Genomic DNA, 27,992 nt, shown 5'->3' on the forward strand with positions numbered 1-27,992 from the left:
TAATACCACCTGTCGATTAATTATTTATGTTCGTATTATTTCCTACGTAAGTAACCTTACAAGGCTTGGTGTCTTTCCCTGAGGCGTCTTTGTAATCAAGCTAAGTTTGTCAAACTTTGGGTTTGTTTTTATCGCATATTTTCTTTTTGCGGGCGTCGTTATAAATATTAATGCGTTTGACGTTCTGTTCCATGGAAATAATCTTAGCGTCTACGAAACACTCCTCTCCAGTATTTCTCTCTTTCAATTCTACTTTAATATCATGGAAAGGAGAAGCTCAATTGCCCTGGAGAGTTTCTGTAATCTCTATACAAACCATTTGAGTCAAGAATGAAACAGCTTGCCTCCTCTCAGATAGGCGTCTGTGACAATTTCTATGACAGACAAAAAAAGATTAGAATTTTCCGTTCCACATTTTCGCCAACTATGGTCATATCTATTTTTGTGAGTCTTTCCGCAGGGCACACCTCAATGTTTTCTTTGTTTAAATTATGTATGGCAATGAAGGTCTGATCAATTAGGCAAATTTTGTACTCTTTGAACTGATATCCAAAAGTTAGTGGAGAGTAATTTTACAGTATGAGAGTCAAATTGTCTGTACCAGCCTCCTAGCACCTGCAACAACCACTTAAGCTAGAAACTTCTTTCTGAGACATAAAGTCTATTCATCCGAAACCTCAACTGAAATGTGGTACAATGAAAATGTTTGATATCCGAAAGGAGAGGTAGAGGCAAGTGTAGATAAACTTGAAACCGTTGAATGAACCGTACTAAGGTGGGTGGCGGCAATTTTCCTGGTGCGATGAAAATCCAACTTCTCCTCGCAATAGCAATGCACTAGCCAGTACAATGGTGATGAGAATTGCTGTCACCAGCTAGATGGCGTTATCTTGATATAATAGCAATTTCTCCCAACTAATTACCACGGGAATAGATGGGAAATAGAGAGGTTAAGTATCAGGTCTTGAACGTTAGATCCGTTAGAACTCGCCTTTTCATTGAATGTTGTGCTAAATCATCGAATCATGAATAAATCGGTCCATGGGACAGGCCTAAACAAGAAACGCCCTTCCGCTTTAAAAATTAAGGCTTCTTCTGCAATTAAAACGCTGAAGATTGTGACAAAGGGTAAATATAACGGGTGAGGTGCCGGAGAAGTGTTTACCTTTCCTCTTGTTCTTGTTGCTCCCCCACCCCTCCCTCCCCCCCCCAAACTTTTTTTCAATGAAAAGGGACGCTTTCGAACTTCTAACAAGGTATTTTCACTGGCGTCAGAACTGCACCGAATGTCTCACCCAAACAAAACCATGAGACCAAGCCCATTGTTTACAAAGCCCCTTAAAAAGATGAAATTATACCTTTCGAACCTTTAAAGTGTTTCTAGAGTATTCCCTACTAACCTTGTTTTCGACCAGTTTTCATTTTTTTCTATTTTCTAATGGTTGTTAGTATCAAATTGCGCTCCAGGGCATGAGTCATCAGAATTGAGTATGTCACGCATCTAATTTACACCTCATCGATTATTACCCCATAGAGAAGTTTTCATAAAATGTTAATGGACATCTATTTATAGCGTTTGTTCTTCGATTCACCACACAAATCAATCAAACTACCTCGACATTGCCTTAATCAACCTTTCTCACGCTGAAAGGTGTTCAAGAAAGCCAACTTGGTAATCTTTCGCTGAGTATTCAACTAATTTTGTTGTACCAAATAAATGTGTTGAAAGCAAGGGAATTTCTTGACTGAAAGTCATGTTTCAAATAGATCTCAAACTTATTTCATTATACTGGCGGCAACGTCAAAAAAACTTTGAGGTCGCGCTACCTCGTTTGAGCTCTTGACAAATTCAACCGATTTTTTTTCCAAATTTTTCTTTCTTATATATCTAATAATCCCTGAATTTTACAAGAATTCAACCAATCACTCAATCGATAAAATCATTCTCAGATACATCTTGCGTGACCTCTTTGTTTATTTGTTTGCTTACTTATCATCTATTATACCGCTTGCGCAATTGCGACATTCGGTGACTGAAACATAGAGTCTGCGCGATAACTAGCGTCTACACATGACTTCTAACCATGACAAGGATACACAAGTAAGGCTTAACGCGAATTCTCAGAAGCCAGCCTCACCGTCCATTAGCTCTTCCTTGAGGTAAGAAACGTTCTGCTTGTACTTCCGACGTTAAATTACGAAAAGATACTCTAAGAGGTGAAGGCATTAGTTCCAACTATCGTTTTAACTGCGCCGCTAAGTTTATCGACTTCATTATCCGTGATGGCTTGACTACATCATTATATAAATACCGCCGTTGTCGCCTCACTCGGGGATAAAATCGTTATTTATATGTTTGTTAAGGGCTTTATGACAATGCTTACAGCGAGCTGGATAGAAAACGGGCGTTTCTTGGGAAATTAGATGCCGAAATTTCCTTTCGCCTGAGGACTATATGATAAATACTCGCATAATTTTGTGACTTGATCAGGTTCGATGGTAGCGTCTAATTAATTCACATATCATGTTATCATAACATTTCGCCACCTGCACTCAAACATAAAAGACTGTCAGTATTATTTATAGCGCATTATACCCTGGAAGATAGCGTTTCTTTCTTTGGAAATCCTTTCGTAATTATAATCATATACAAGTACAAAGGATTCTGCAGCAAACAATAATTCACTTTCTCTGCTGGACAAAAAGGCAAACAATAACTTAACTATGTTGGCAGTTCTAAGGCTTGTTAAAAATCGTTCGCGCTCAGTAAATTCTTGTCTTTTTTGTAAAGATTTATCTGTGAGGTCGACAGCATTTCACAAGATTTTGAACATCTTCATTTTTAAGGAGTGAAGAGAACTTGTTTGTGCATGGTCATCTTAGTCTTTTTCAAGTAGCACTGTTGTGCGGAGGTCACAACTTGTTTAACCGGAAACATCAAATTCGTTAAGTCCAAAAACCCTGCAAGCGTTAGTTCTTCCTCGTAAAAATACAGTCCGTCAGGTGGGATTACATTTGCACAAAAATAGACTTGCTTGTTGACGGGTGCTTTCCCGACTTCGTCAATTTTACATGCAACACTTGTCATGTTTGTTTGCGTTGGAAAGTAAAATTCAAATTAATGTTGGGTAATCGTTCCGGAGAGTCTCAAATCCACACAGACCTTTCCACGATCAAGCTTCATAAAAAGCCACATTAAAATTTTTCCTATGCATGACTCATTTTAAGACCGAGAGCGGGAAATAATGGAGCTTTCTGAGGCATCGAAAGGGTACCGAGACCGGTTCTGGGCACATTTAGATGACTGTAACATGAAATAACTAACAGCGACACGCATTACTTCATTAGACTATAGACAGATAACAGGTGACCGGTAAATCACATAGAAACAGTCCCTTTCTGCAGATATAACCCTGAAAAACTAGTGAAATCATCCTTGATCGCCATGTTTGCGATGAAACGCAAGATAAGCCATCAATACGTGACGTGTTCGCCAACAACTGTGACCTTGACGCCAACTTTGGCTTCTGAAATGCCGATTTTTAAATGAGAATCTGGGATTATAGTTAATTTGTCTCATGTTATATACGCTCCCGACCCGAAAGCTCTAATCCTCTTATTAACTTCGAGGTAGTTACAAATGAGTTCGTTATCTTAAATTTAATCGGATCCTTGGCAGGTCAAACATAAACACTTTATAGGCGAGGGTTTAATACAACTTAACCCTTCCACTCCCACGAGTGACCAATAATGAACTTCTCCTCACAATATAAAAACATTTTCGAGCAGAAAGGTAATGAGAAGAAACCGATCATCAAGTGAGATATTATTTGAATAAACTTCAAAATTTTAGAGAGAAAATTAGATGAAATGTGTCATCAATCATGACCGAGCGGATAATTGATACTTAGATTTAAAAGTGAAAGGATTAACCAGGACTTGTGAACTGCATATTATAAGCCGAGATTTCTATCATGTGACGGATTTATGATAGTCAATTAGTAAGGGAAGACCGAATCAACTTTCACGCGTAAATATCGATGGCGAATCTTACTTTGTTAGTGTAAAAGCACTGATCTTCTTAAACTGAACAAAAAGATCAGCCCGTGTTTTCTCTTTTTTTTTTTTTAGAATTACACACTTATTAGGCTCCTAGCTCGACTATCTGTCATTAACCCTTTAACTCCCATGAGTGACCAAGACAGAATTTCTCCTTACAATATCAATACAATATCGAGCAGACAAGTGATGAGAATAAAGAAGTATATCAATTTGGGGATAATCAGTTGATCCAATACTAAATTCTCTGAACTAACATTATAAGAATTGTATGGTTGACAGTAGGGAGAATTACAAATTTGATCTGGGAGTTAAAGGGTTAAAAGATAAGCTGAGCTTATACACGCATTTTGATTGGTTCCTACTTATGATTTATTTGAGGACAGACGCATAGATGACGTCACCATGACAACAACATTTTGCTTTTTCATCGCACAAAATAAATAGTACGAGTAGCCTAGCCAATCAGCTCGCTGCGTTAGTGATAGGGCGCTGGTTTATTCATTCTAGAACTAAATAGATGGCGGAATTTTGAATTTAACGCCTTTGAACCAGTTGTGGTTTCCGATGGCCACAAAGAATCTTCCGGGCTATTTTTTTCTCCTTTTCAAATTATTCAAAAGACATTCTAGAAACGAATAAAGGCGGTAAGTTTCTAGAGAAACTGTTGTGTTGCGTCGGTGGAAGAGTATAACAGGGTAATTTAGTGTTATCAACAGAGTTGAAAACGTAAATTGACCACCGTAGAGTTATAAGGCTAACGCTCGAAACGTCAGCCTTTAAACTCTTAACGGTGGCCAATTGACGTTTTCAACTCAGTTGATAACAGTAAATTACCCAGTTACATTCTAGAAACGTTCAGTAATAGACCACAGATGACGTCAAAATATGGTAAGAACAAAAAAGTGGGACACAGGGAGCAGCCAAGTGTGTCACTGATGTTCTCAGGTACCACATTTTGATGTCATCTTTGATCTATTACTGTACAGACCCACGGCAACATGGAATTTATTTGTTCCGTATGATAAAAAGGCAAAATGTGCGAAGATATCTATGCGTCTGTCCTCCAATAGATCATCATGGTATAAGAACGAATTAAAATGTGTTTATAGTAGAGTAGCCTGGTATTACAACAGAGAAAAAGAATACACCTCAGTAAAGTTGGAACTTAGTTAAGACTGACAAATTAGTTTCCTCGAGCACTAATTGGTCATCAACAATGAGGAAGTTTATAAAAAAGGTAAACCCAGAAAGGATAATACAGGAGACAAACTCGAACTGATGTTGTCATTGCATGATGGCAAATTTCTCCAGTGAAATCGTAGAAGTACAGAATCTTTAATAAGTTGTTGCTAGTTTACATTCGCTTTGTGGAACCGAGAAGAATCAAAATGATTCTATACATTCGCGGGTCAAAACTGTAGAGTATACGAGGGTAATTTAATACCATCAACTGAGTTGATAACGTCGTTAATCGGCCACCGTAAAGAGTTTCAAAGCTTTGAAGCTCTTTACGGTGGCCAATTTACGTTATCAACTCAGCTGTTATACTCTCCCACCGACGCAGCACTACTGTTTCTTTAGAAACTCATCCCCTTTATTCATTTTAGAGTATATGGCCAGTGTTGGAATGTAGTTGTTTAGTTGATTTTATCAGTTGGCGTAAAATTGACGTACTTTGATCGATAATCGGCATTATCTGTATTTTCTTGAATGTAAACCGTTTTCTACCAGTTTAACTTTCCGAATTATAATTAGCATAAATGTACCGCCGGGTATTTTCAATGAGCTCCTTTTTTAAATTGACCGATATTATTAAAATACCACTTGGAAATGAAAGACTACGTCGGTCTTTATACAAGGTTCATTCTTAAAATTGACCTAAAAGGGCTCAATGGCTCACCCTCTTCAAATTTAATGGGGCCTTTTTTTAAGAAAGGGGCTCAGAGAGGGCCTTCGGAAAGGTGTTCTAGCTGTGAACTTTAATATATTTTGTGTTCGAGCTTATTTGTACAGTGTAGTCACTGAGAAAACGAGGAAGAGAAAAGAAATTGAAACAGTGAGAGACTATAAAGTTCAAAGTGAGTTTTAAAGCGCAATTGTCATATCAATTTTGTTTTCAGTTATGTTTTTGAATACTTCATTTAGAAAATAGTACTAAGAACGGGCATAAGCAAAATGTATTGCACCGCGTTGACGCTTAGATGTACACTTAAGAGCGGCTTTTTTTTTCCGAAGTGCCGAAATCCCGTTAAAGCGCCCACTTAATACAAATTTAGCACAGATTTAAACGGTATCAGCATGAATCCTTCATCAGCACGAAACATTTTGATTTCATCACTTCTCGGCTTGAAGTAAATCTTTAATTGTTAAGGGCACCCTTAAATTAAAAATAGATTCAATTGTCGCTTTTAAATTCATTGAAATCAATGTAAACGAGTATTAAAATTTGACTCTTTAAGGAACAGATAATTTTCCTTTTTGACGAGCGTTGGAATTGTTTTTCAACGATAATAGAAGCGGCAAGTCGAGAATAGCCTCATTGAAAGAAGAGATCCGTCAAAAATCTCTTTCTTGAGATTATCATGAGTTTAACTTTATCTAAGCGTAACCGTTTTAAATTTAAAGAGAACAGAATGGTTATTTCGAGAATTTTCAAGTTCAGGAGAAGAATGTAAGCGTCATAGTTTACGAGGGTGAAGTTTCTTTCTATTCCAAGTAGGTCAGAGAAACTGGGACAGAAATGTCATAACACGGGGAGAAATCGGAGACGAGAGCCTTAAAAGTTGAGAGAACTTGTGTACGACACGCAATGTTAAAGACAATTTACCACCCCTTATGTGATTGTGAAGGTGGTGAACAAACATTATTTTTAGCCAATGAAATCTGTTTCCGCATCAAACCATCGCTTCCATTGAAATGGATATAATTAGAGTTTGCGGAAAGAAAGATTGTGGTATAGTTTATATTCTGTTCTCTGCACGCATAAATTAGCTAGGCTTTGCATATGATTTGTAAGCGATGTGTCACCGACATACGACGGTCTTCCATGTAAACACAGATTATTCAGCAAAGTTTGCACAAATTGTATGGCTGGCTGGTACACTGCTGCGATTAATGATCGTAAAATGAGATCGTTTTGACGACTACGAACTCGGTTTTTAATTAATAGCAACCTGTATACTCGGTAGTAAGCTTCTCACTCAAAGAATTCTGTGTGTGTATCAAAAGTATTATGGCGACGACAGAGTTACATGTTAGAATCAGCTCGACACCTTCTACAAACGGAGAACCTAGTTTCACGATTTGCACGTTCTGTAACAACTCAACAAATGGGTTCGAGAAGCGTTTATTTGCGACAACACAACCAAAGGGACCTTTTTTCCCTGTCTTAGCCGAGCTACAGGGAAAGAAAACAAAGTTAGACGACCTCGGTCGAGCGGTTGTTTGTGTGGCATGTTTTCATCATCTTTTGCGACAATGGAGCAGTTTCGAACGAAGGGGTATTCCTGTTCGTAAACGGGAATATAATATTATTGCAGGTATGCGATTCATATGATTATTTATGTACAAAATTGTTATCTAGAAACATCGGGGCTTTCGCTTGAAATACTTTTGTTACCAGTTTACTAGGGCAGCCTGATCACTACTGGAGACCTTTGTTTGAATTGGATCACCGAGACTAGGTCGGTAGAAATGTTGTTAACCACAATTTTATTACCTTAAGCGCCATTCCGTACGCTACCGTATTTACAGACCGCCTCGGTTGCAAGAAAGGTTTATTTATGATGGCTCCCAAGATATCACTTATTAGTTAATTTATTTACGTCTACCGAGAAAAGCTTTCGAAAGGTGATTTAATTTTCGAAAGTATCTGTTATTCAAGCATATAAACAAAAGGAACTAATTTGTCTGAAATCAAGCGTTGAAACACATCAATGAGTTTATTCTCGTGGGAAAAAAGCTTAGGCTCTTGTTAATTTGAATTTGTTTCCATTCATTTTCAAATGTATTTGTGTCTGTCAGGTCGTCCTATTCCATTAACTTATGATTTACTTTTTAAACAAACTTGTAAAGAACCTTTTAAGCACTGTCTTCTAAAGTAACAGACAAGACATGGTATTAAATGCAACAACTAAGATGTTTTTATTTACTCTTTGTGAAACATATCAGCATTAATACGACCTCGGGAAGACAATGTGAGGTACATTTTGTATTTTCAACCTCTCCAAATTGATGTTTTTACATATTTGTGTCCGTTTAACTTTGTGCATAAGCAGACAATGTTTTAACTCTGTATCACATGAAATATAGAGAACTCGAACATTGCATAATTTGCATATTTCCTGATGGGAAATTGGGTATGTGAATTTAATTAAACGTAAATTGTGTGCACTTAAAATAACTGTTTACCTAGATTTGCAGAGGCGGGTTCCATCCCTTATCAAAGAAATGCCTCAAGAACGAGCTATGGCTACCCTATATGCAAAGACACTTGCACCAGCAGACACCCTTAAATAGCTCGAGATTGTTCTTTTCCTTCTATCAGTCAGTAACGTTCAAATGCCAATGCTCTCCATTTAAAAGAGCTCTTCCATTGAGTGTCGTAAAACAAAAACCTAAATAAACTAAACGACCATTCATTACAATGGGAAATTGTCTCAACCCTTTAAGTCCTTGGAGTGACGAGCATTTAATTTTTTCCTTGCAATACCACCCCTGAATGAAACATTAAGGTCACAAGAATAAAGGAAATGATCACAAACTAAAGAAGCTCTTGATTATTAAACAAACTTTTCTTGTCAGCATCTGTACAGAGAGCAGTATGGAGAGTATGCATACTGATGCACGCTGATGCCAGGGTATAATTGGTTCAAGAGTAAGCTAGAACTTAAAGTGGAAAATATTGACTGCCTTAAGCACGGAAAAAACAGCAGTGTACGAGTCACGATTGTTTTCTGATTGGTTGAGAGAGTGACGCGAGTTTTCTTGACCGATTAAAGAGCAAAGTAAAATAAGCCAATGCCACCCTGGGTTGCTTTGCTTTCTCAGTTGTAAATTACTTTATCATAAATTTCTTGAGATCTTAGCGTTGAGAAATGTGGTGTATATCTATTCCTGATGATAACATTCAGGGAAGCCACACACCAGGCTCAGGTTACATTAATCTCTGGAAAGAACCAGACAACTTTAGACTAAAGATAACCTCAAAGAGAATTCCTTAAGGCCTTCAGGGGGAGATTAACCTCGTAGCTACAACCTGAATCACCGGGGATGGAAAACTGAATCGGTCAACATTTCACCATTGTGACATAATGTTTTTTTTAAGTAATTTCTAACTTTGAAAGGGTGAATCGGGACGAATCTGTTTGGTAGATAAATCTGATAATTGGAGAATTTTTCTTATTTCTTAAACAAACTTTGTCCAAGATTAAAAATTCTTCCATAGCTAAGAAGTGAATTGAACACAATTAATATGTATACTATTTTCGAACAATTTTTCTATTGCCTTCATTCTGGCGAGACAATTCAAAAGCGAAACTATCAAAATGATACCCAAATACGCACACGGTAACTGAATGGAAAGAATATTTCTTGAGGTATACGCTCTGAAACTTTCTTTTTCGAGGTTGATAATTTGATTAACTGATAGGGCTCGTGAGGTGAGTTTCCTTTCTTATTCAATTAACTTACTTTACCAAGAAAGAGTAAATTGACAAACCAAGCTATCAAGCTACGACATCGCTTGAAACTTCTCTGTTATGGTAATTTTTTTAACAACCTTCAAGGTCAAAAATTACTTTTGAACTTCGGGACGCAACTTACCTGTTGTTTTTGTAATCCCTCATTACAAATTATCTGAGTAGCTCTGTAAGTTCTTTATTTTTCTTTATCAACCTATTTTCTTTCTTTATTGAATGTTGGGTGTACTTCAATCATGCATGTATCATTGGAAAATTACTTGATTTTCTTACACTGTTTCAGTTACAAGTGCAATTGCTAGTCTAAAACATTTGTTAAGGATGGCCTTAAATGCAAAATTTTAGTCTTAGCATCATGACGGGGTAATTTCTGCAAAAGATTCTTCAATTAAGGCTCATTGTTTTCAGTTTTGGAATAGACACAAGGAATTCAAAGTCAATACATTTTTGAGAACCAGTTTGCTTCAGTTTCTTCAAACGATGTATTCTCGTTTTATCCTAAAATTGATATTGTCTTGCAGCCCAACTTACAGCTTTTCCTGATGGATTTTTAGAGAATTATGAATTATTCAGTCGTTAAATTATACTACCCATTAGTATCATGGACCACTGTTACACAATTATGGACGATATTGACTTTTATCTTGCGAAATGCAAATAACTTGCGGTATTTTCTTTCCCGTGCTGCGCGATACAATAATGTTTTGGCTTCTATTATCTTTTCAAGTTTTCGTATTCGTCCGATTTAGTGTCGCTTCAAAATTGATTCTTAGTCAGGCAGCTGTTAAAATGTTTTGGAGTTATTAAAGACTTACTCAGTGCAGTCTTGTCCTGATAACTCTTTCTAATTTTGGAAATGGTTTCGAGATTCAGTAATCAAGATTTTCCTAGAACATCAGAAGTTAGGTCTTGAAGGTAAGAAAGCCTAACACGCTTAAGCTAGGTCATGTATCGAAAAATTTAAGAGAAAACAAGCTTTTCTTGAACATTGTTTAATAATTCACATAAAGTTTGGTCTTGCTCCCTCTCAAGTCTAGCTGAGAGCTTTCCGAAACGAAAACGTACATCTAGTGTATCTTTATCTCAGCCGGAATATTAACAGGTATTCTTTTGCAAGCAGAGCGTATTCATCTTTTTAGCTAGTTAAAAGCTGTACAAGAGCTTAACAGCTGCAAAGGCAGTAGATTTTTCAAAAATAACCTCGTTTGAAGACTTATCTATAACGGAACACTGAACTGTTTCGCGCGAGTAAACGAACCTCGAACCAGATTTGAATACTGGGGAAGGAAATACGTGCGACAAGATATGAGCGAAATAGAGGTCTCAGTGAATGTTTTAAAACTTCATCGACGCTTATTCATGCTAGAAACTTACTGCATGGCTCCCTCAATTTTAGTAGCCAATAGGGACGTTTTCTTTAAATTAATTTTGAAGGTTTGAAATTTATTCAAGGATGTGACTGACAACCATGTCAAATTTTAGGATTTTTGTCTCCAAAACGCTATAAGCACTTACCATACTATTTCGTTACGGGTCAAAACACGTAATATATAATTCATTTGGTTTATTTTGGGCGTTCACAATGCTAAGTAGTATGAATTCATCATGTTGGCGACAAATCATAATTATTTTTATCGAGAGTTAATGGGCGAAGTTTTCAACGTGAAAATAATTTGTTGGTAAACATAGACGCGTGAACAGAGCATAACCACAGGAATCAAGGACTCTTAGAAGAGACTTCATTGAAGGTGTCAGTAAGTCCAGAAAAACACACACTTGACTCTGATGATGACTTCCGCTCAGTTTTTCGAAACGTCAGTCACTACAATCAACACTCACTTGAACGATCAGACTACACAGTCTGTATTCCATCACCAGCGTCTACGAGAGATTTTCATCGTGAAAGTAGCATGTGAGGGAACAGCAAATATTTCACTATTTTTGCGTGCCCTGTGGCCCTATTATTTGGCACATATTTAACAACTTTTAAACAACTGTTTACAAAGCTTAGTAATGAAGAATCGAGAAGTATTTTAGTGAGTTCAAACGAGTTTATAGTGATTTTAATAAAATAAAACAGGCAGGCATACAAGTCCAACTCAAGAAGTTTGCAGTCTTGTTCTTACCTGTGTTTATTTGTTTTTTGTTTTTGTTTTTTTCATTTCAGAGGAGCGTGTAAACCACTACCAGGTCAGACGTGAAGAGGAGATACGACAAGAGGCCGAACATAAGATAAAAGAAATTCAGGATCGCGAGGAAAGAATCCGACGAGAAGCCGAAGACAGGTTCGAAAAGTATCGACAGCGTCAAGCAGAGATCCGACGGGAGGCCGAACAAAGGCTACTCGAGGAACAAGCCAAAGCTGAGGAGTTCAAAAAGCAAGCAACATTTCAGCTCAAAGAGGAGCAACAGCGAGAAGAAGAGTTACGACGACAAGCCGAAGATCGAATTCAGGAAGAAAAAGAGAAACGAGAGTACATACGGCAAGAAGCAGAAAGACTCCTTCGCGAAGAGAAGCTATTGGACGCACAAAGGCTGAAGCAGGGTTCCATATCACCAAGCCTTGAGAAAGTAACAACATACCGGACTGAAGTTATCATTCCTTCCACCGTCAAGGAAACTGCACCTTTGAGGGAAATTACAGATAAAGGGGAATCCGAAGAGATGGCAGGTGTAATTAGTGAGCAGGAGCTAGACGCAAGACGCCAGAGGCGCAAAACGATGGAGTACGATCCAGAAACGGGTTGTTACAGAAAAATAACAGCAGATGACGATAAAGAAAATACCTTGGTTGAGACCAGAACAGAGAGAGTGGAATATCGTTTTCGTCTCCGCTCAGACGAGAATGCAAAGGAAACCTCAGAGAAGAAAGATACCTCCTCTAATCCTGACAAAGCATCAGAGGATATCACAGTGTCAATGGAGCCAGTAAAATCCTTTAGTACTGAACAAACTATTGTATTGAACGGTGACGATAAATCGAAGAGGAAAAGTAGTGAAGGCGACACTAGAGGTGAAGAGGACCTAAAAAAAGCTGATGACATAATGAAAACCAAGTTTGAAGAGGGTCGGAAGAGATTCGAGCAAGAATCAGTTGGGAAAAAGAGGAGTGACTCTTCTAAACAGAGAACGACGAGGACAACATCCGACGACTCTCTAGAGGAGAAGATCAGAGAAATGGAAAAGAGGAGAGAACGACTGCTTCTCAGAGGGCCATCGACAGAATCGAAAGACACCTTGGGTCGAAGACCGTCGGAAGAAGGAAAGGACTCCTCTGTTGTCAGTCCCGGTGAAGATTCAAAGAGTCTGGTTGATGATGGTACTAAGAAGCAGAGAAGTCGCAGTGAACGAAACAAACGGCGCTTAACAGCCGAGGAGATGACTTTTAAAAAGTCTCCTGGTAGCGAAGAGGATTCAACGGGGACAGATGCCGCAAAAGTACCAAAAAAAGATGTCAAAAGCGAAGAACGCGAAATAGAAACGAAGAAAGAAAGTTACAAGATTCAATTGAAAAAGGTCGAGAAACCAGAAAGACCAGTAGAAGAAGACATTGTCATGACTCAGGTGAAAAAGGTTGAGGCCTCAGTTGACCTCATGAGCTGGGACGACTCCACCGATGGACCTACCTACGGTAGTGAGGGGGATCCAGCTCCAGTTGCCCAAACAGAGTTAACGAAGAGGGCTGACAGCACTGAAGGAGAACTGTTTTCCAGACCGTCGAAGCTGGTTGACATGGAAGCCCCTATCAATGTGGTTAAAAAAGGAGATGTTGAGACCGTGCCCAACTCTAAAAATCTTCTAGACCTTGAAGAGGTGAGTAACTTTCGGAGGTAACAGATCCATAGGGCATTAGAAAATATTTAATTTTTTCGCCCTATACCTGTTCAGGGTACCCTGTTATACTCTCCCACCGAAGCAGCACCACAGTTTCTTTAGAAACTTACCCCCTTTATCCCTGTTCATCTCGAAATGTCAATGGTTTTATTCCCTTTAAAACTGTTGGGGAGAATGGAAAGGGGGTGGGTGGAGTCCAGAAAGTTAAAATGGATCCCACCAATCAAAGCTAATTGAATAGAAAAGATACAGGAAACATATATATACCAAAACATACAAGTAGAAAAAAAACACATCTCTTTTGATGATAGGACATTATGAGGACAGCCTTTTAGCGAACTTTACCAATGCTGATCCAGCATTCGCTGACGCACAACTTCGATTTAAAGTAAAAACCAAAGGGACGAAGGTGGTTAACATTAGGGACTTTAAGGGATGAAAATTCGAACATTCCAATTTTAAGAAACCAGGAGAAAACCCTACTTAATGACTACTAGCGGTACTGAGGGGATTAGGAACTTTGGCGGTGAGTTTGGTGCGGGACCGAGCTTGTTGTCACATTAACAATGGCTATTCTTAATTTACACTTTGCATTTGGAGGGTTAAGTTTTGTCCAATAAAAGGCAATTTCAATTAACGATGGTTAGTTTAAAACAATAACATAATTTGATGCTTGTTTAATCCCTCGGCTGGTATTATTTAATCTACATAACCATTAGGCGAATAAGTATCGTAACCGTAAATCGTTCAAATCTGTGGTGTTCTCGACTCCTTATTGAAGTGTTTCTCATGTCGGTAATCTCTCTTAACCAGGCATCGGGTCTGTCATCAGCACCCATCGAGCCCATCTCGACATGGGACAACAGAGGTCGCACAAGCAATTCCGCCGAAGAAGACCGAAGACGTCGCGAGAGAGAATACGAAGAAAGGAAGCGAAGAATCGAGGAAAACCAACGGCGAGCGGCGAAAGAGCTCAAAGTGAAAAAACTCTACGAAAACGACGTGAAGCCCTGGAGAGGAGAAGAGATCCACGAAGGAAAGCACGATGATGTATCCATAAAGGAAAAGAGACGTTCGTTGGTGGATATGTGGGAGTCATTTTCTGAGCCCCACACCAATGTGTTGTCTTTTGAAGAATACGAAGATGAAGAAATGCCTGAAGAAAGGAACAAAGTCGTGACTCTCGAGAAAAGAGCTGTGTCGGTGAGTAAAAGTAAATTTTTTGATTGATAAACGTCACAAAGTTGAACTGAGGGGTAGAAAAATTGCAGCGGTTTGTAGAGAAACTTGTCTGAGGGATTAGGCCAATTTTGGATCTTAAACTTAGCTTAGATTTGCCTCAACTTGTTTAAAATAAACAAACTTTTCAAGGAGGTAAGAATGCTACTAGTCGTCGATTATCTTTCTATCAGTCTTCTCGATCATTATCAAACGGTTCGGAACACACAGTATTGTTGCGTTGATTAATGCAGTTAATTGTTGCTGGAAACTTGTAGTGCGTTGATTATACGAGTCAAAGTAGAATAAGACACTAGACAGATCAACAGCTCATGAAAATACAACGTCGATAATTTTGTTCAAATTACACAGGTGGGATTTTGACAGCGAAAACTAAGGAAGGTCCATGTACTTATCAAAATTCGATTTCTCTCTTTACACAAAAGATTGACTCGCAGCAACAGAATTTGAATTTCACACCTTGTATCAACCAAAGAGGCTGATGTGTTCCGACTATACAAGTGTTTTACAGTACAAAATGTTCGATAACCGAAACAACAAAAAAAATCCAACTTTGTTGCCAATATTTCAAAGACAAAAAAATAATATCAATATATTTCTAGTGCTGACTGTGGAAGCTTAACAAAACGGATTGTAATAATATCAGACCCGAATTCTGGTAGAAGTCCAGTTTTCCCCAGAGACTCCATCAGCGCTATTATTCATACAAATTATTATTCAAAGTTGGGAAAGGTTTACTTTTGATAGTACTTATAATTTCGAGAATACTTAGCTATATATCGAACGTCACGTGAAAGGTAACGATAACGATCTGTTTATGTGTGGTATAAAAGTCTCTGTTCGAATTTTCCACCAAATTGACCTAGATATAGTCTTTTTTTTAAGAATAAGGTTTACCATTACTGAGGTACGCTAAATCTGTTTGACCCGATCTTTTGTTTTTGCTTTGCCGAATGACTACCAGGTATACTTTGAGTGATTTTTTCACATTCATACAAATACTCCCCAAGTTTATTTTCATTTGTTTGTAAGAAAATCTAAAAAAATAAACGAGAAATAGTTATTTGATCTCCTCTCTGACAGTTTCACGGTCTAAAGACTTCATTAGCAGTCTCTCTATTGTCTGTTAAGATAAATGACAAGTTTAGATGAATTAAGAGAAAGATTATGCAGTGCGTTAAGACAGGTTGAAATTTTAGCAGTGCTCGTCCCACGTATAACTGATCTCACCTTAGTTATTCCCACTTGGATTTCTTAAGTGCCCCTTGAGATATTTGCATAACACGCATGTCTGTACAGGTCCGTTTGATAAAAAATCGCAAGGTTTCTCAAGCTTGGGAGTAGCGGCGAGCTAAATTATACCAGAGTTAACGGTTAAGATGGTTTCAATTTAATTTGGCGAGTAGTTTGATCCGTTGAAAGAGAAAGACGACGAAGGAGACATGGAGGTCGAAGTTATCACCACAACACGACCATCTGCGGACACAGACATCAACCCAAATTTGACTGCGGAGGAACAACGATGGGAGAGCGCTGGACAATTCCAGCCAGGCCGGCTACAAAAAACTGTGTTCCACAGCTTGTCTGAAGCGACCCCTGTCGACGAAAAACCGACACCAAAGCCTCGTAAGAGTCGATACGACTGGATGAAGGGGGAGACAGAAGATGACCAAGCGGCGCTTGTGCCAACGAAGTTAAAAATTGACCGGCAGAGTAATCAACTTGAAGATGGGACATTCAGGTGAGAAAATTTTAATAGTCTCTCTACCAATCTTTGGCAATTTTGCCGACCGTTGCACTGAAAATACAACCGACTGCAGTCGAAACAAGCAGACGAGCACGTATCTTAATCACGTTCAAGGACCGTTCCACTTGCCTGACCTCCATTGCAGTTAGATTATCAAAATGCCTGGATTTTTCTTTTAACGTTAAAGTAATGCATAAAACGCTATATTTTTTTTTACATTTGTACCGCAATATTCATGGCCAATACTCGAGGGAGAGCTCTCGCTTAATCCAAACGGCACGTAGTGTTGGTTTAAGGATTTAAAACCTGAATTCCTGAATCGACTTGTGGTTTTGAGTTTCACAGCTGCGTTAAAATCAATTATTGCTAAATTGTGTTTTTTGAACGACTTTTTCACCGACAAAGTAGACTTGCGGTCGCATACGTTTGACTCTTGATTGTTTTAATGGCTGTGCGTGGGTCTAAAGGGCCTGAAAATACTGATGAAAAATTCCTGTCAAGTATTAACGAAATGTTATTTTTGATATTCGTTGTAGAATTTTGTAAATATGTTGTTTTTGTAACTATGTTGTTTGTGGTATGGATGACTAATTCAAACACAATGCTTTTATTTACATGTTCACCTCATTCATTGTTATCATAAATACTGATTTAGTATTTTTAAGCAAACTACAGTGGTAATTATTTCAAGGAGATTTGTGAAATGATGTGTAGTTTTGAATTAGCATTTAACTCGGTAGATCGTCACGCCACCTGTCACGCGGTATGTCACGCATTCTTTTTACTAAAATCAAAGACCAAATTCATGTTAACCTTTTAACTTCCACATTAAATTTGTAATTCTCCTTACTGTCAACCATACAATTCTTATAATGTTGGTTCAGAGAATTGAGTATTGGACCAACTAATAATCTCCAGCTGATAGTTCTCTTTATTCTCATCACTTATCTGGTTGATATTGTATTGATATTGTAAGGAGAAATTCTGTCTTGGTCACTCATGAGAGTTAAAGGGTTAAATTAAAAGCAACTGGAGAATATAACAAGACTCTTGAAACAACTCATACTTTGCCTCTTCCGTCGAGATTGAAATTTCTTTTAATTAATTTTCTTTTCCAAATGTTTACAAACGTTTCCTGTTATTTTCCTTTTTCAGCAACGGTCAAGACAGAACAAGTCCACCCGAGGTAGCTTGAATATTTATTTAAGATTCTTTAAATGATACAATTTTATCTCATAAAGCAGTGGTATCGTTGTGTAACTGTTCCATTTCCTTAACCTGTTTGAATCTTTCGGTAAAGTGCAGGAATAAGGAACGTTTACGTACAAGTTAAGTAACGTATACTCTGGAATGGACTGGACTGGACTGGACTGGACTGGACTTACCGTACTAATACCCCATTCACACTGGCAAAAAAATGTGTAGTTAAACCGGATTTAACTGAATGAAAACAAGAAACAGAGAAACGAGGAACCGAATTTTCCATGGGATTCAAGTAGTCCCTTACTTGTATGTTCAATGTGCTGCATTTGAAGTCGACAAACATCGGTTCAAGTAGCTTCTATGAAGAAAAAAAACTCAATCGTATTAAACAAAACGCCTTCAAAAAATGTTTAAGCTTTGGTGTGAATGGGGTATATGTTTAAATGAGACAATGAAATAAGGAAAGGCAATTGAAAGTCTATTTTGATTTTTTTAGACCAAGAAGTTAGATTCTACGCGATATGTACCGTTTAAAGAATTAGAAGCGACAACTTTGTCTTGTTTAGTATTAGTTTTTACATTTTATGTTAGAGCTTTGAATATCAATTTCACTGCATTTCCCACAGTGAATCGAGACTAGAGAAGAGCAGGCTGACAGAAGACGCGCGAAAAAGGACTCACGTGAGAAACGAGACGCGCAGAGGACAGGATGCGTGTAGCAAGACTGCTAAAAATCTCTTTCTGACATATAACGCAAGTCTGCTTCTCGTGAAAATACGCTCTAAAATTTCCACTTTGTTTTACTCCTTAGCCAGTCCCAAGGAAGGTCAAGACGGAAAGCCACGATTTAAAAAGCAGCAGCGAGAGCGAAAGCGAAAGCGAGAGTAATGAAGGAAGTGACAGCGAAAGTGATAATGAAGAAGAGAGGGTTCCTCGAGTGGATACCGTTGAAGTTCTCAACTCACAACTCACAGAGGAGGAGAAACAGTGGGAGCAAGCGGGAAATTTCCAACCCAAAAAGCTAAATCTTTCTCTATTTGCTGGGTTTCAACAAGCACCTGCGAATGCAGCAGACAGACCGGCACCAAAGAAGACACAAGGAGCATCCCATCCCTCGCAGTATAAAAAGCCACTTGTGAACAATGAAGAAGAGATTCCCGCTCCGGCTGAAGTGAAAGTTCAGGAAACTGAGCCAGAAATGGAGGACATCAGGTAAATTATTTAAGGTTTTGGGAACAACTCTTGGCGCAAAATCACTTCATTACATTTGCTTACCGTCACGTTTGGTTTGGTTATTTTCTGGTACGAAGTAGTCAGCGGACACTTGAACCCCTTAGAATGACTTGGATAAAATTTCTCCTTACAACAGCACCCCCAAATAGCATATTAAGGCCACAAGAATATAGGAATGATCCCCAACTAAATTCTCCTCATCAGCACCTTAAGAAATGTATACAGAAAAGTATAGAGAATATGCAAACTGATTTTAGGGTGTGAAGGGTTCACTTCAAACACGTGTTTCGTATTTCTCCTTTTCAACTGTGTTACGTTTTCTTGTTGATCATTCAACCCTTTAAACTCCAAGATCTCATTAGTAATTCTCCCTATTGTCTGCCATGTAGTTCTTGTGATGTTAATTTGGAGAATTTGTAATTGGATCGACTAATAATCCCCTAGTTAATATTTTTCTTTATTCTCATCACTTTCTGCTTGATATTGTATTGATATTGTAGGGAGAAATTATGTCTTGGTCACTCATGGGAGTTAAAGGGTTAAGGAAACTTGCTACCAACTTATGATTCCCCTTGTAGCTCTTTCTCATTTCCTACGTGCTAAATAATGTATTGAGTTTTCAAGAAGACGTTGCATGTTAACCCCTCTACCCTAGAAAGTGTCTAGCACTTGATTTCTCTTTACAGTATCACTAATGAATTAAACATTAAGCAAGACTAACAGATGTGATCGCCAACTAAACTATCTCACGATGTTGGACAAATTTCTCCTTGTCACTACCCAAAGAAATCCTTTACGTCAAACTTGCAACTAATCCATGAAATCTGAAAGACATCGATTGCTGTACTTTTCATCCCAGAAATGGAAATATTTTAGAGATATTTTCATGCAATCAATCCTTCACGCCGATCATCATCTGTTCAGAATTCAATAGTGTCTCATGATGATGATATGATCTCTGAGTTTTAAATCTATCGACCATACTTCATTTAATTTTCAAATTTTTTTTTTTCAAAGAGAAAAACAGCTCATTTAATTTAAGATTTTTTTTTCTTTGCAGTCCGGTTCTTGAAGTAAAAAACAGAGACAGAGGTAAGGTTTCAATGTTATCTTGTGATTATTTTTCTACACCTTAGAATTCAATCGCCTTAGGATGCTCTGCTGTAGGAAAACGAGTTGAAAGATTTTTTTACCGCACTGGTAAAGTTGGGGGCGAACTTTTTTCACTGCAGGGGGCGAACTCGCAAAGGGGGCGAACTGGTATCGAGAGACACTTTTTCACACAATATCCCAGACAAATCGAAGTTATTAGAGAGTGAGGATTCGAGAGGGTAATTTAACAGTAATGCATTTAAACTCGTAATGAGAGCCTTGCTAATGCTGCAATCATTAACCTTTTGACGAGATGTACTGGTGAAGGTGAATAGTATGTTTATGAGAGTAAAATATTATTTAATAAAAGCGCAAGATGCTGCATACAACACAACTATTAGCTTATAATCTGCGCAACAGCACCGGCCTAAATCACATTAATAAACAAATGCATAAACTGACTACAAATTGTTCTTACTGCTTTTAACGCATTTAGGAAATATATTCTTTTGTTTTCTTCGTAATGGCAACGAATTATTTAGACGACTGCAACTAATAAAACGAGCTTTCTAACACACAGTTTACTTGTTTTGTTTTTAAATGTGAGCTTTTGTTTATTTTAAAACACCAGACTGTTAAAAGTAACTTAAGCCTACACATGCGCTGCTGCTGCTTATTGCGTTGTTGTATACCTGGCTTAATTTCTCCTTGAGAAAGAAGACAACCATAGCTCTTGGAGAGGAGGGCATTGAGAGCTATCACTTTGACTCCAAATACCGGGACAAAATATCCAATAAAATTCAAACACCAAATCGAAATAACTCAACCCAAAGGTTCGAAGATTTTAATCTAATTTATAGTTTGGGCTATTTTAAAAACGATCAAAAAAACCATTTTAGATTTAAGAAAAAAAAAAAAAAACCACGGAAACCGCTGCGGATGTCAAAGCCACGAAAGAAGCCACTTTGAATAGAAAAGATCGAAAAAACCGATTTCGAAAATTACCGATATTGAAAACAAAAAAAACCAAATGCCCTCCTCTCAGTTCGATAGCTAAACCTCATTTAGCGGCTAAACTGTATTAATCACTTGTAGCCTTCTCTCATCTCGCTTTACACCTACACGTATGAGGAGGAAAGTGATGACGACGATGACGTTCCCGGTTGGAGAAAGGTAGAAGAGCAACGAAGACAACAAGAACGAGAGGAAATCGAAAGAGCGAAAGAGGAGGAAAAAAGACGACGGGGAACAAGAGGCCATGGAAGAGGAGTCACAAAAGCAACCTGATTCAAGTGACGATGAGTTTGAAACCAAAGTACGCACAAAGGAAGTCAGAAAGATTAATCCAAATCTGTGTTTCAGTTCATGAAAGAGGCAGACAAAGAACCAGAGAGACCCCTGAAATCGTCGAAACCCAAACAGCACCAAATAGATGTATCCAGTGTCTAGTTGTCAGAATCTAAACCCGTTGTCGACAACCCCTCCGAAGACGGCTATGCAGGAGACCAAGAAAGAGAGGTGGAAGATGAGTACGAAGAGAAAGTACGGAGCGGACAAGTAAGAAAGTTGAAGCTAGTTAACAGTCCTTTTCTTCAATCGAAGGAAACGGAGATTGCTCCTGACTGCCGTCGGGATGAGCCCGTAGCTCTCGAATTATCAAAGACGAGATCTACGTAGAGAAAGTTGAAACACTCGACTGTCGAGTCTGCGCCAAGAAGAGACTGGGAAAGGAGGGGGGCAGATGAGGTATTCAAGCATGACGCTGTCCTTAGCGATAACACTATGAACGCGATCATACGTGTTTTGTTAGTACCAAGTAGGTTGACAAATTTTTGGGCAAAGCGGACTTATCAACGCGAAACCATACCACTTAAATTCGTAAGGTGGCCTTTAGATTACGTATTGCAATCGAAATCACAATGTTTCTTTAGTTTTAAACAAATGTACACTGTGGAGTGATCCGGCTTGCTAATAACAAAACACAAGACCAGTGTAATATTTGCTGTTCCGCAATTGCACCACAGAGTGAAAAATAGTCACGTTTTGTTTGTTCGTTGTTTTCTGTTTCACCACTAAAGACCAAACGGCGGCACCCATGTAACGCCCTATCACCTACAAAATCCTGGTGGTTTATAATTTAGTCTCAAAGTGCTATGGTCCTTCGTGGGAATTGTTTCAATGATGACGCCAAACTCCATGATCTGGTATCAATAAATTTAAGTTATTGGCGTGAAAAATCATTGCAACAGCTGTAAAGTAGACTACACTAAACCACCGTTGTATAGACCACTACTATGAAATATGCGCACGCAAAAAATATTCCGTACGGTAATAGAAGTCGAGTTGGTACTTAGTGTCGTTGAACAAGTGTGCCATTTTCTAGACGTGATTCGTTTTGTTTTTTGTCATGTAGCCTGAAGTCGACAACGTTGCTGGCGCAACTTTGGAGCGTAGTTACGAAGAGGAAAAGTGAAGAATGATGGTGTTCCTGAATGGCGCAAAAATGGAAGAAAAACGAAGACAGAACAAGAGCTGGAGGAAATTGAAAGGGCACAGATTAAGAGGAGCAAAGGAGACGATGAACAGGGAAGCGCTTGAATCCAGATGAACAGGAGGGATGAAGATTCAAATCGATGATGAATATCGCAAGCAAAAGTTCGGAACACCAAGGAGATTCGAAGAATCAATCCTACTTTGCTTGTCATGTTTTATGAACGAGTCAAAAGAAGAACCCGCAAGTGATTAGAACGACCCAAACAAGGAAATCGTAAAAACACTCAACAACGTGTTGGTGGACGTGAAACCACGTCAAGGATTGACAGCGATCATGAAGATGATGCTCTGGAAAAAAGAATGAACGAGTTGGCGAGGATGATACGGCATCTCAAAGTGAAAAAAAGGGCAATGTGAAACAAGCTTGTCCGTGAAACAACAGTCCATTTCTTGCAAAAGACAAACCAGAAACAGAGACACATCTGTTTTGCAACAATAACGAAATCAGAACCAAAGACTTATTAAAGTACCATAAACAGCCTTGCAGGATTCTTTTGTGCGGACCAGACAGAGCTTGTTCAAGTACATTGATGAGAAATGTTGGTGGAGTATTAGTGTCAAACTGGACTTGGGTTTCCTGAAGGAAAGGAAACGGAACACGATGATGTAACGAGGTTAAAGTTTAAATCCAAAACTTGTAGACGAGGTTAAGTCATGACCCAGTTCCATTTTCTCACGCAACGCAAGAGAATGAAGAGGAGACGTAAAAAGGCTTCAAGAAGAAGGAGCGACGTCTTCGAATAGAACGCGAGGAAACGCGAATTACTTAAAAAGAGGCAAGAGCGTAGCGAAGGCTAGAAGGCTCGAAGCCCGTGCTAGAGAAGGAAGATGATGGATTCCGCAAAGAAGAGGGAAATCAGAAGGCTTGGAGGAAGAGACGCGAGAGAGCGAAAGACTCGTACAGAGGGCAAGGAAAACCAGGCGGGCCGACGTTCTGGTTAACGGTGAAGAGGCTGAACGAGTTAGAAGGAGGAGGAGGCAAGAAACGGTTACGAGAGAGAAGAAGAGAGAGAGGAAGATGCAGCTGGGAGGAAATGTCGGGAGGCAAACAGGAAAAGCAGCTAAAAAGAAATTTCAGACCCGGAATTTTTGCATGATGTTCCTGTGGACCATTTCTGAGAAGGATATATACAAGCGTTGGGGCGTCTTGATGCGAAATAAGTTCTTGCAATTCCAGCAATAGCTCCTAAGGAAGAACCAAAAATGAACGTCAAAAGCGCGGTACGACCAGACGGTAAAAAACGAGACCAAGGTACCGCAGAAGCTGTTGTAGAAACTGTTCAGTGGCATCTGGTTTGATTGATTTGAAAGCAGTCCTTATGAGGAAGATGGAGTTGAGGATCTTTGCTATCCGAAGACGCAGAATACGAAGAAAAACGAAAGAGTGTGGGAAAACTGGACAAGGAGTGGTACATTTTACAGCAACGAAAGCAAGCGGAAGAAAATGAGCGGCGAGCCAAAGAATTAGAAGAGCAAAGGCTAAGAGAAGAACGTAATGAAATATTCCGGTTTCAGGACGACGAGTCCACTCCAGAAGTTGTTGGCACTTTGGAAAAAAGAAGAAGCAAGCTTAGCGCCGACAAGTTTAGTGTTTTTGAACAGGATGCTGTGGGAGGGAACAGTGGACCCGGAAAAACCCAAAAAGAAGGTTCAAGTATGGTTAAAAAGAGGGAAGAAGTTCAATCTGCACCTGCAGAAATAAAAGAGTATGAAAGTAATGGAAAGATTAATCGAATGAATTATGACGATGACAATGTTATCATTCTCGGAATGGATGATTCCGAAACAGTCCAACGGAAAATGCGTCTCCAGCGAGAAAGAGACGAAAAACAACTGCTTCGCCAAGAGGAGGAAAGGAGAAGATTGCTTGCCGAGGAAAGTTTGGACTACCGTGACAGTGAAACAGAGAGTGATAAACCCAAGAGTGTTGGAAAACTGAATTACCAACAATTCTCTGTGTTCCAGCAGGAAGGACCAGTCGCTCCGATAGCAAAACCGCGCAAGCAGGACCCGCAAGTGATCCAAGAAGTGGTCAGTGTCAAAAGTCAGGAGGTTGTTGAAAGCTCTCCAGTCGATATGAACGAAGCTTATGCCTGCCACGGGGGTCCTGCTGAGACGCAAGAAGATGTTGAGTATGAGAAAAAGATCAACGCAGGCCAGAGACTTGATGTGGAAAAGTTCTTGAATGCCAGGTCTCAGGAGTCAGTAGAGAGAACACAACGTGCTAAACGAATGGCAGAGGAGAGAATGCGTCAGGAGCAGGAAGAGCTGGCTAAGTTAAGATTAGAGGAACAAAGGCGGATGCAAGCGGAACTAGACGGGGGCTATGAGAAAGAAAGTGATCTTATTCAGCCGCTGGAAACCGAAAGTAGGAAATCTATAACCGGTTCCGATTCTGAAAGGTCACGAAAAGTGTCCATTGAAAGAAAAACGTCGACACCCATGGAACATGAGCCAGAGAGTACCGAAAAAGGTGTTGGTGTTGGTGTTGGTCGTTTACCAGAGGAACTTCGTTTACAATTTGAGAGTGATAGCAAAAATACAAGTTCTCGACGACAGTCCACTAAAATAAAAGGCTCAAGATCACTAACAGACGAAGAATCGACAAGGACAAACTCGATTGAGAGTCTTCGCAGTATTTCTGGTGAAAGTATGTCTTCTGGGGCGCGAGAAAAAGACATGAATGGAACCGCTAGTATCACTGAAAAATTGTCGTCCTTAGACAGGTAAGTACAATTTAATTTCAAACCTTGTAGTAATATACTGATTTTATTCTTAGTGCTAGACTCACGGTCCATTAAGAGCTCATTTGGAAACTTCTGGCGTAACATACCTGTGTGAGATACCGATAAAAATCGCTTAGTTGATTCGTAATCAGGTTTTTCCAATGCAGAATACGCTTGAAACTTTCAGCTTTTACAGAAAATCGTAAACCAAAACTGCTATGATTTGGAGGACATGTTTACCTTCACGACCTACATTTATATACCACGAATGCTTTCTTTCAGGAGGGAGTCCAATCAGGAAGTTCAAGTGGAAGACAGAACAACAGAGGTGTGTTTTATAAACTTTTTCCACACATTATTTTTATACATTACTTTTGGATCTGTCCTCTCGCCAAAAGAAGTAAACTATCTATGAATGAACAGACAACCTAGCTAATTTCCAACCAAGATGACCGGAACGAATGAAAGCCTTTTATTAGGATACATAGACGTTTACTTTGTGACATTTTCAAACATGTAAATAGAATATATCACATATTTCAACAACCACACAGTAATCTTTTTTTAAGTAAAAAATTCAAAAAAAATTCCAATCGGAACCGTTCCACTGCTATCAGTAGAAGACGTAGTAGAACGGCGCCCAAGCAAAACTACATTTTGTGAGCAACTCATGGGCCAGTTCCAAAAGAAAAAGAACAGATCAGCATTAGTTTCACGAGAAATAAGTTCAGATGTCGGATTTCACAAGATTTCGCTACTTTTTGGATGATTCATGTTTGCTTATGCCTGGATATAGTTTTGGTTTCGAGTTCCAGTGACACAGTTGTTGAACTATACACCTGCTATGATAAATAATCTTAAGGTTTCCTGGTTATAGTCTTACTCTCCAGAGGAAAAACCAATTCCTAAGAAACTCAACACGAGTATGTTTGCTGCCTTTGAGAAGAGCGACCGCGAACCAGTACAGCTTCGGCGTGCAAAGAGCGAGAAGCGTGCCAGACCCAAGAGCATTGGAAACGTGGACTTATTGATATGGCAAGATGACGCTAATCTTTCCCATCCTCCCACCGACGTTTCAAGAGGGGGATCTGGGCGCCAGCCACGACCAAAAAGCATTGCATTTTGAGCAACGAATGTTGGCCAATAATCGATGAAACATATCATGATGTAGTAATTATACGTTTAATTGTATAGCTATAATAATTGCGATAAACTTTGTGCGAAATTTGAACAATTCGGTTGGTCCGAATGGCGAACGATCCACGTTTGATTAAATTTCGTTATGAGAGCTCTTAATATTATGATACAAAAGGTGTAGGGGGGGGGGGGAAGGAGGCACATCTCGCTTTAACATGTTCAGTATACTCCAAGACAATTCAATACAACACTTACCCAAGTGCTATTAAAAGCATCTTTTTCACGTGATTAGATGTATGAAACGTCATTTTTCAACAAAAACAGTTTTCATATCGTTAAGCCAGGGTATGATCGCTGAAAAAAAAGAAAAGAAAACGACAAAAAAAAATAGTTGACATCATAGCAAAACTTCGGCAAAGGTTAAATATGTTTCCAGTGTTAAGTTAGTTCCTAATTTTTTACTTAAATTTGTAAGTCAATTTGATTAACCTTTTGTTAATGACCAAGTCGACAAGAAAGGGTTAGAATTTTATAGAATGGAACTTTACGATGGGTTGTTGGCTGTCGACATCTTGCGTTACGCATAACTCCAAGTTTACAGAAATGTCGAAGATGTAAAAAAATTCGTGGAGGTTTTTTCATAAGTTTGTAACCAGATAAAACATTAGCACCGAAAAATCACTTTAAATCTTTACTCTTAATATCTGATTGTTAATTCTCCCCTCTAGCTGCTTCACATTTTGTTGTAAATTAGTTACGAGAATTTGGTGTTAGATCAAGGTAACAACTTTTACCTGTTTGCTGAATAATGCATGTTTTTTTAATAGTGGGGAGAAGTTTCATATCAGTCACTCGTGGAAGTTGAAGAGAAGGGTTAATATCCTTTATGAAATCATTATCGTCTTTGTCGGCGTATGTATAAGTAATGAAAAATGATAAGATATCGTAGATAGTTATACGTGTATAAGCTCTGAAAAAATTTGGAACATTTTCAAAATCACTCTTTGAGGGCCCATGATTCTAAATAACCCACTGAGGGCCCCATACTTAAACGAACCCTTCTAATATCACCCGCTAAGAGCCCCATACTTAAGGGAACCTTTTTAGTATCACCCGCAAAGGGTCCACTACTTAGCTTTACTCAAAATCCCCGGTTTTCGCCCAGTCAATACCAAGATCAGAATTCGTAATGGTAGATTTTGGTTCAAACAGGAAGACCTATAATATAACAAGGTCGTCAATTGAAAGATCATTATAAGAGAAAATTTCAGCTTTACAACAGGCGAACAATATACCCAGAGAAAACAGAGGTAGAAAATCAAAGCTGACCGGTTCATATTGTTAAATTTTCGCCCGCTAAACAATTCTACAAATTACAGAAACTGTCATTGGTGTTTTCTTTGTAGGACTTGACTTATTTGTAAGTCAATCATTTGGAATAAATAATTTAAACTAAGTCTGAGTACT

General features: G+C 38.7%; 1 protein-coding gene across 1 annotated transcript; it reads left to right on the forward strand.

Moving 5' to 3' along the window:
- Positions 1 to 7,089: 7,089 nt before the first annotated feature.
- On the forward strand, positions 7,090 to 27,987 carry LOC131799841 (trichohyalin). Its single transcript, XM_059117524.2, is given in 19 exon segments — positions 7,090 to 7,601; positions 11,929 to 13,574; positions 14,409 to 14,798; positions 16,241 to 16,575; positions 17,737 to 17,767; positions 18,596 to 18,996; positions 20,078 to 20,093; positions 20,095 to 20,109; positions 21,205 to 21,354; positions 21,356 to 21,464; positions 21,467 to 21,855; positions 22,523 to 22,577; positions 22,580 to 23,448; positions 23,450 to 23,842; positions 23,845 to 23,967; positions 23,969 to 24,001; positions 24,004 to 25,388; positions 25,671 to 25,716; positions 26,266 to 27,987. Coding segments are annotated over 19 exon segments (6,942 nt in total). The 5' UTR covers positions 7,090 to 7,294; the 3' UTR covers positions 26,515 to 27,987.
- Positions 27,988 to 27,992: the final 5 nt, after the last annotated feature.

Source organism: Pocillopora verrucosa, chromosome 12 (genome assembly GCF_036669915.1).
Source record: "Pocillopora verrucosa isolate sample1 chromosome 12, ASM3666991v2, whole genome shotgun sequence".
NCBI lineage: Eukaryota > Metazoa > Cnidaria > Anthozoa > Scleractinia > Pocilloporidae > Pocillopora > Pocillopora verrucosa.